This window comes from Gekko japonicus, unplaced genomic scaffold (assembly GCF_001447785.1).
Source record: "Gekko japonicus isolate JY-2015 unplaced genomic scaffold, Gekko_japonicus_V1.1 scaffold110, whole genome shotgun sequence".
Lineage (NCBI taxonomy): Eukaryota > Metazoa > Chordata > Lepidosauria > Squamata > Gekkonidae > Gekko > Gekko japonicus.
Window position 1 is genome coordinate 1,817,920 of NW_015173675.1, and position 9,941 is coordinate 1,827,860.

Below are 9,941 nucleotides of genomic sequence, written 5' to 3' on the forward strand. Positions count from 1 at the left end.
GTTCCCCAAAGCACTTCCGTTATCTTTGCTCTCAATCACACCTCCAAAAAAATCACCATACTGGCCCATCTTGGCCTTCATAGTAGGGACAACAAAAGATCAACAATACAGTTCCAACTATATCCTTGGGATATTTTTTCAGTACTGACATCAGTGAGCACAGAGGGACCCCAGGAACAGCACAGAGAGTAAGTGGGGAAAAGATTCAGCCATCTGTGTGTATGTAGTGAAGGAATTGTGACCTAAACATTCCAAGCTAAACCAAGGGCAAGGCACAGTAAGAGGTGATTCCTAAGGAGGTAATTCTGTAGCGACTTCCTGTTTCTCAGTTCCACTGTGGCACATAAACCCAACAAGTTGCAGTTAAGCCTAGACTAGATTGTAGCCAAGTTTGAAAGAGATAAAGCCGGCATACAGTTAAACTGAAAAAAGCTACAAGGGAATACGTAACGTAATTGAAGAATAAGATTGAACAGTAGTCCATGGGAAGACTAAAGGATCAAAGAAGCCAACTTAGCTGAACGGAATCAGCCAGTTATGTTCCCTGACAACCCTTTAATTGCTTCTAGCCAGATCTTGTTCACACATGCTGAAGTGTACATTCCACAGTCTCAAAGTCATCTGGCTGGACGAAAAAGTTGTGGGACTATAAGCTAGCCAAGCATCCGCTTGACATAAGGTCCTTTTTCTGTAACAGGCTACAACAGAAACTGGGGGGAGATAGCCACAGGGAGACTGCAAGGGAACCCCAGCAACAAATTGTCAAGGAATAGGAAAGGAGCCAGCTGACTTTGGCCTACGTACGACTTGAACAACAGGGCAAAAAAGGCTCTGTCTCAATCTCACCAACAAGGCTGAAAAACAGGCTTCATCGAAACCTTACACCACAGGATTTACATGTGTAAACACTCTATTGTAAAGACCACAGCAGCAGTGGTACTCAGGCCACAGCCAAGGCAGAGCCACATTTCTGATCACCTTTAAACAAAAAAGCCACAAATCCACTGCATGCCCTTTCCCCTTCCCTCTTTCTTCTAGGTGTCCTCTCTTTGCCTCCTCCTTTCAGTGTCTTTTGATCCTCCAAGGGAATTTCTCTATAGCTTTTAACACCAATTCATCACCAGGGCTGCATCACTTCCAATGCACCCATGGGTGAGTCACTGGAGGCACAGAACGAACTCTCTGGACTCAAAATTAAAGGAGCCACAGGTGACCCAAGATCTGCAGAGTATATACCTGGGTTCTAAAGCTAGAAATACACCACTGGAGCAGAGGGATCCATCCCATGTTTTGCAAAAATAGTATTCTGTGGATGACTACCTGCCTGCTGGGCAGAAGTTCTGGGTGTGTGGTTTGTGTGTGGAGCTCCTGGATCTTAGGGAAAATTCTCTTCAAGCTAAAATGAATGACCCAGAGAAGTCAAGAAGTACAGAGATTCAAGGACATAACAGGGTGGTTTCACTCCCAGGCCAACAGCTCGTAAGTCAAGCTTACTGTGAAACCACCCCCATTTCTCAAGTGATGTCCTCTCAAGCACAGCATGCATTCAAGGGGAGGGACACTCCTGGGAGTGAAATCTGGATTAGGAACACAGCGTGATGGGTTTGGGCGGGGCATGTAAAACTCACATAACAACTCAGATAGGCTTTTAGATATTGTAAAGTCGGAGTCAGTGGTTGTGGTACATGTTGGCACTAACAACACTACGGAATCTGAAAGCCAAATTTAAGTTGCTAAGTAGAATGCCAAACATTTAGGACCTCTACAGTAAAACATTTTTGAGATGCAAAAAAGTTTAAAAAGAGCTGCACAGTGCGATCAGACAGCTGGTGCTTACCTTCCCAAAGACTGTACAGGAGCCTTTGAACTGACATGCTGGGGGGAAACCAACAGGAGCGATCGAGCTCTGAGACAATTCATCCCTCCAGAATGATGGTGTAAATGTTTCTGATCCTTAATATGGAAATTCAGTAGAACTTGGCAGCAAACATAACAAACAACAGCAGTTTAAAGGAACCAAAGAATTGCTGGGAAAGTGTGCTAGAAAATGTTATTTAGGGGGCATTATATTCAGAGGGGCTTACTCCCAGGAAAGTGGTTTTAGGATTGCACTGTTGGAGATACGCAGTTTGGACAGCCAGCATGATCTAGCGGTTAAAGGGCCAGACTAGGATCTGGGAGACACAAGTTCCGATCTCCAGCCCGGTATAGAAGCTCCATAAGTGACCTTTGGGTGGTCACACTCTACTCTCACAGCTTAAGCTATCTAACAGGGTTGTTATTGTGAGGATAAAACAGAGGTGGGAGAATGACATTATAAGCTGCTTTGGGTACCTACTGTGAAGAAAAATGGGGTAAAAATATCTTGCTAATTTAAATAAATAAATAAATAAACCATAGATAAATGTGCTCCAGAAGCAGTCAGGCCTAGACTGGGGAATCCAGAGCTTGGTTCTAAATGGGATGTAGCAAGCAGATCAGAATCCTGGTGAAGCAATGAGAACCAATGGAATACGGTTATCCATTCCCTGGATATTAAAAAAATCCATAGAAGCAGGGCTATTTTGGGGCAGGAACACACAGGAATGCAGTTCCGGCTGGCTTCAGAGCTGGCCACACCCACTACAGCCAAAACCTCTGCGTGCATGGCTACAGAGGGAAGGCCTGGAGAGCGCCACCCCCGGTGACTCCAAGGTGGGGGGGCAGGGGGGGCCTGGAAGGATTGGGGAGGCATTTAAATGCCTCCCCATGCCTTCCCCGGACTGTCCAAGGGTTGGCTTGCCCGGGCAAGCCAAGGGAAGGCATGGAGGTGTGGCCGAATAGGCTAATGTGCTGTGCTGTGCTGTCCAGGGTGTAGCCTAATATGCTAATGAGCTTCTGCTGTTGGGTGTGGCCTATTATGCTAATGAGTTCCTGCTGGGCTGTTTCTACCAAAAAAGCCCTGCATAGAAGTATAGGAAAGTGTCACTTACAAAAAGTTGCTCTGAGTGTCAAACAGGGTACAAAACCCAGAAAATGTAAGAGAATACAAACACTTCCACAGAATGATGGCAGAAGGAAATACAGGAGCCTTTGAACTGACATGCTGGGGGGAACCAATAAAAGATCAGGAACATACTTTGCGTAAAACTGAGGACTACCATGAAATGGAGAAAGAAATCAAGTACCAGATGGCAAAAAGAGAAAGTGATGTAATAAATGTTACGTTCAAATGCTTGCATTGAATGACTACATATATGTTCAGTCACACACCCACACCTGAATTTCTAGACAGAATGAATGCTTTGCCTTAGTACAGTTAGCTTGTGAAGCTCCCTGGAGGAGAAACAACTCTGGCTGGTACTCATTCACAAGGGCTGCTGAGCAATGGAACAATGACCACAGTGCCATCAGATGTAAAAGACAAAAAGCTGCTTCAAAGTCCAATGTGGGCAAATTTATTTCCAAACTCTTCACTAATATGAGGGAATTAGATAAAAGGAAGACTCAAAAGGGTCAAGTCTCTTCAGGGCGGTTGGAGTTTATGTTAAACTATAATAATTGGAGCACCAATGGAACATACACCATACATAAGGGAAAGTACTAATAAATTCAAGAGCATGCAATGATGGTTAAAGAATAAAATCAAGGAAGCAATAAAAGCCAAGAAGGCTTCCTTTAAAAGAGGGGAAATGAGAAAAACAAAATATGAGCACAAACCTAAACAAAACAAATATAAGCTGACAATATGTTGAGCAAAAAAAACACACACAATGAGGAGCACATTGCTCTGAACCTTAAAAGCAAACAATAAAGACATCCAGGCTGATTTTGCACTAGAGCTGCCTCGATGTTGCGCCACCGTTTGCCCCATTAATATTGGTCAATTTCACACCCGAAGCCGCAGGGCTGCATTTGACCCGCGGCTTCGCCTGATTTCCTCCGCAGTTTCATGATCCTCAAAAAACAGGATCACGAAACTGCGGGGGAAATCGGGCAAAGCCGTGAGTCAAAATGCAGCCCCGCAGCTTCGGGTGTGAAATTGACCAATAGTATCAGGGCAAACGGTGGCGCAACATCGAGGCAGCTCTAGTGCAAAATCAGCCCTACATAAGTCAGAATCTGGAAACCAGAGACACAGTTTCATGATACAGTGGTGAAAAGGATAGCTAAAGAGGAGAGAGAAATTTTATTCAGATTCTGTATGGAAGATACCTGCACCAGAACGGCTATTTTAGGTAGGGGTATTCAGAGATCAAATACTAGTGACATAAGGACAATGTGCTAGAGAGACTCAACAAACCTTTTAACAGACCACTAGAACTGAATGACATACATTCAGGACCTCTTGGAAATTTCAAACGTGAAATTCTCAACCTAACATAATGTACATTATCCCTAAAACCAGCTTTCTTACTGCAGGACTGGAAGGTAACTTGTAAAGGGATCCAAAAGAGATCCAGGAAATTAGTTCTGAAAACCTGTTCCCCGAAATTGGTGGAAAGCATTGTTAGCTATTGCTCAAAATAAAACAGAGAAGAAAAAGCCTTGAAAGAATCAGTGCTGCTTCCACAAATGGAAATCCTGCCTCTCCAGCCTTTGCAGTTTTGTTTTGTTTTAAGTGTCACGAAGATCCTTTCTAAACATCGTACACTTGGACATCCCAAAAAGTGCTTCCAACAAAGCCCCACATGAAGGCTGCTTCTTATGGAACTGTAAGTGGTTAAAAAATAAGAAACAAAACACAGAAATAAATGAACAGTTTGAATAATGGAGGGTGAAACACAATGTTGGTTCCCCCAGATCTGTAATCAGAGCAGTGCTACTTAATTTATGCATAGAGCAACTGAAGTCAGGGGTGAGTAGTGAAGTAACTTGAACTATTTGGGAAGGCAACAACATTAGCAGTGAAAAGCTTCAAAAAGGTCTCCTTAAACTGACTAAAAGATCCACAATATTTCACTGTAAATGTACAGTGATGAGCACTGCCTATACACCAATGAGATCTGAACTGCCTGCAATGTTCCAGGAAATATCTTCTTGATAGCTTAGTGAAAATGTCAGCTCATACATATAGGAGCAAGCAAGGCAAGTTCCCTGTTGGGGTTTATTATGACAGGAATTGAAAACAGAATGGCATAATGGCACTACATAAATCTGTGGTACAACTGCATTTGGAATACCATGGATAGTTCTGGTCTCCCATCTAAAAACTTGTTTCTTTCTGCATCTTTTAAAAAAAAACAAAACTAAAACAATCAAGGGATCATCATCTAAGGCGGAAGGTTAAACCATGTGGCTTTTAGCTTAGGGGAAAAGATGACTATGGGGAGATATGATAGAGGCTTATAAAATTATGCATGGTTTGAAGAAACATGACGGAACATTTCCTCCTTCTGTAATACTACTAGAACTCGGGGCACTTAACGAAGTTAACAAGCAGTACATTCAAAAGAGAAGAAAATTAAGTAATATCTACATTACGTGCAATTAATTTATGGAATCTGTTGCCACAAAATGTAGTAGAACAACTGTGTTAGATGGTTTTAGATGAATTACAGGACACTAGGACTTTGTAAATTTAGCTAAGGAACTCCCCACCACACACACCAACCAGCCTAAGGAAAGGTTGAATATGCATCAAGTGGCACTGAATGTTGAGACATGCTAGGAGTCACTTCAAAAAATACTCTAAGCTATTGAGATAGAATCCAGGATAGGAAGATTGGGGGAAGGGGATTTTCAAACAGTTCCCCCGCAATGTCATTGTCCCCAGTTTGTTAATACTTAAGGAATGCTGCCTAAATGGAACCATGTTCACAGAGTGCATGCTTTACTCATCAGTTGCTCGAGGGGATAAGAACATAAGAGATGCCAATGTTGGATCAGGCCAAAGGCCCATCCAGTCCAACACTCTGTGTCACACAGTGGCCAGAAATACCAGGTGCCATCAGGAGGTCCACCAGTGAGGCCAGGACATTAGAAGCCTTCCCTCTGTTGACCCCCCCCCAGCACCAAGAAGACAGAGCATCACTTGCCCCAGAGTCCCTATCTATACCTTGTGGCTAATAGCCACTGATGGACCTCTGCACTGATGGAGATACAGAAGCAGAGAGTCTTTACACCCATTTTCTGGACTTCCCAGAAACATCTGATGTGCTCACAGCGCAATCCTATGCAGAGTTACTCCAGTCTAAGCCCAATGAAATCAACAGGCTTAGACTGGAATAATTCTGCACAGGATTGCACGGTAAGTAGTAAGATCAAGCAGTGCTTTTCTTATGTTCCTAATGGATTCTCTGGCATCAAAGTAGACACCACATCAAGTTACTTTTACAGCACGATGAATACCATGACTACAACTCGACCAGGGAATGCAGTACATAGAAATTCATACTTGGGACATTTCTTATGCATTACCCCAACATTTCCTTTAAAAATCTACCCTTCTCCATACATCCAAGTCAAGTGTTCCAAAAGAGAATGCAGAGTCGAACTTTAATTGCTTGATACTAGCAAGGCAGTTAATTTTCTTTTTTAAATGCTTCTTGCAAAGGAATCTTCTTTGCTTAAATCAAACTAAGTATCTAACAAAACAAAAGAGTAGGAGAGCGAGTAAGGGCAAAAGAGAAACAAAACTTGAACTGAAAGACCCTACAGGTACAGGAATTCTGTTCACAATAGATCAGGAAGAATACAGTGTGAATAAAAGTACGGTGGAAAAATGAAAGAAGGATGAAAATTAGCCCCACTTTATTAAATTGAACGCTTTAAGGTCCTGGAACAATCACAACAAAGCATCCAACCACTCACCTTATCAAATGGTATTCCTTCCCTGGTCACAGACAAGTTTCATCATGTTTCCTTCCCAACCTTATCTAATCAAATGGTAGGCTATTCCTTCCTGATTAGAGTATCTGAAAGTCTGTTTCCCAGTGACCACTGACAGAAATCAGTAAGCAACCAGACCACTAAGCAGCCACAAAGGGTTAAAAAGAAAAACTCAAGAACTACAGGATACCTTTGCAGTCTTACAAGGTAGTAACTGCAATACTGATTCATGCAGTTATTTCTGATGCATAGTTTCTCGGCAATCTGTACCTGCTTATGGAACGGAAGTAAAATGGTCCCAACTACACATACAGTTCAGAAGACAAACTGCAGAGGGATATGCATACTATGGCAAAAACAGGGAATACTGTAGCACCAATTTATTTATCGAGGCATAAGCTTTCACAGACTAGAGCCCACTTTATCAGATGGCTCTAATCCACAAAAACGTATGCCACAAGAAACCTGTAGTCCAGGATGACATTCCCTCCACTGTATAACCTGAGGGATTTAAATGTCAACCAGGTCATGGTTTAACTGGCTTGTCTGCTATGTATGCTACCCCCAATTTTTTAAAAAAATAAAAATTGGAACTGCTAACCCAAACTGACAGTCATGGCCTTGGATCTGCCTGCACATGCCAGCAATCCTGTTACTCAATTTTTCTGCTCACTGTTAACACTTGCGATGAACTGTTATGAGCTGAACCTCCCCCACCCCAAGATGCTGATGCAGGCGCCATTTTTAAAAATGGGGCTCATTCACAAAGTTACCTTGAGATAGCAAGTGCCTCACTCTCAGATTGGATTACAGGATCAAGGCATTAAACAGAGCCTAAGGCAATATTTCCAAAGGGGGGCTTCTCGTTCATTCCTGCCTCTTTTAAGAATAAATAACCATGTCAATAATAACACAGTCATTCTTATCAGCACAGATGATTGTCAGTTAACTTGAGGCAGCAACAGGGAAGGGAAGGAAAAGACCACGGACTATTCAAAAAGTTCAGAAGCTGCTCACTTGGATCCCTAATCATATCAACTATTTGCGAGTCGCAGTTTCACTGACTTGGGTATCAAAATATATATATTTTAAAAACTTGTCTAGTCCAATGACAACCAAGACAGAGACAAACATTACTCAGGATCAGTCACCCAGACAAAAGGAAACACAGGCAGGTGAAAAGTTTGCTGTGTTTTTTAAGGATAGTGTTTACTGAACTTGGATGACAGCAGTGTATCTGTACAAACACAGACCACAGTCTGACTGTGCTATTTGTGAGATGTTTTGTCTGCTGGTTTTTGACAGTGTGGACACAGCCTAACATTATCCTTGCAGACTACTCAAAGTGATCACTTGGAAGTGTGAAATAGCATTATTATAAAGTGGAATTTCGGGTGAGGGAAGGCATGGGATCAAAAAACAACCTCCAAAAGTATCAAACCCAGCTATTAGAATGGCACTAAGGGTATCAAAGTGCACCAAATTATTTGCATCCCCACTAGAACCAAAGCCAATATATATATATGCACCTGGACTTAAACTCTACTGCTTCAGAACAACACAGCTACCTACCTGTAAGAATTAGTATCAGGGAAATATTTTATTTTTCCACTGTTTCCATAGTTTGAGTATGATAACTGTATTACAATTGTAATTCAAGAGGGTTGACACATTCCAGTAAGTAAAAGGGGGGTTGGAATTTTTAAAAAAGAAAATAAATTCACCAGATTTCCGAGTCTCTGAGTTACAGAGTCTTCCCTGAACCTCAATCACTGGCATTGCATGGATGCTTTGGATTCCCAGTACAGACAGATTCTCCAAGGGTGGCTAAATCGTATGTGTGTTTAAATTGGCAGCACACACACATGCATATACAGTGAGAAGCCATAACTGGCAACAGCTTCCATGTATCAGGCATGTAGATTCAGCAATATACACGCACATATGCTGATCGTGTATGACAGCTGTACCTTATTTGTACACAAAAGTAATGTCTATAAGGGAAAAATGCAACACAGACGTCAGATTCATGTTTAGATTTATGGCAAAAATCAGTGTAAACAGTTTAGCTGGTGAAATTCCTAAGACCAATAATATCAGCAGGTTCCAACAGGATCTTCCATTAATTTTTGTACTGATTAACCACTACAGAAGTGTTTACCATCTTGTAGACTAAACCACCCTGTTCCTTCTTTTGTAAACGTAGGACGACGGCGACAACAAAAGTATCCTGGAAGAATCTAATGGAAAAATGTGGCCCAGTCTCCCCTCCCTGTCTGCGGGCAGTATCAGAAGTTAAAAGCAAGTCCACTCAAAGCGCTTTGCAAAATACTATAAAACCCGAATTGCGCACTTGGCACTTTTGAAAAGAAGTTTGGAGGCAGGCCGGCTCTGTCGGGGGAGCGGGCAAAGGCAGTCTTCCTCACCGGGAGCCTTCCGCAAGACCTCGGTTGTGTCTTGGGTGAGAACCCAGAAGGACTGAAAGAGCGGGGGGTGGGGGGAGGAGAAAGGTTAAAAAGACACAAGGCAGGGCGACGCAGGGGGAGAGGGAGCCGAAGGAAGACCCGAGAAAGGCACGCACAGGAAGGAGGGACCGGAGAACGGGGACGCGGCGCCCCCTGAGAACCCGCCAGCCGCGGCGAAAAGCACTTACGTAGCGTTTCAACTTCTTCTCCGGCGGCGACTTTCGGAGCCAGCCCGAGCAGACCACCTCCCCGCCGCTCATGGCTGCTTCACACCCCAAGGAGGGCAGCCTTCCCTCGGCAGCTGCGGCGCGGCTGGGCCGAGAGACAACCCAGAGACTCAGCAGGAGCGCCGCGCCTGCCTGCCTGCCTGCCCGCCCGCCCGCTCCGGCCTCCTCCGGCTACTCTGGGGGAAGGGAGAGGGGAGGGGAGGGAAGGAGGAGGAGACGGCCGGGAAAGGGTGAGAGTGAAAGAGAGGGCGGGAGGGGTCTGCGTATATATGCCGGAGCTGAGCGCCGAGACAGGCAGAGGAGCCGGGATCGGGCAGGGCGGACCAGCGGCGCTGGACTCCCCTTCCCTAGGTGTCAGGGGAGGCAGCATAGGGCAGCCCCCACACGGACCGCCGCAAGTTTCGGCGACCCAGCTGCTGCCTGCGGCGGGGAAAGTCTC

The 9,941-nt window shown here is 44.1% G+C and overlaps 1 protein-coding gene across 2 annotated transcripts in view; it reads right to left on the reverse strand.

Annotated features, from left to right (window-relative positions):
• Positions 1-9,690, reverse strand: part of GAB1 (GRB2 associated binding protein 1) — a 107,951-nt gene extending 98,261 nt beyond the window's left edge. For both annotated transcript variants that reach the window (XM_015422923.1, XM_015422922.1), the window contains exon 1: positions 9,464-9,690. In XM_015422923.1, coding sequence (XP_015278409.1) covers positions 9,464-9,535 — 72 coding nt within the window. In that variant the 5' untranslated portion in view covers positions 9,536-9,690. The remainder of the gene's footprint in view (positions 1-9,463) is intronic.
• Between the last annotated feature and the right edge of the window lie 251 nt (positions 9,691-9,941).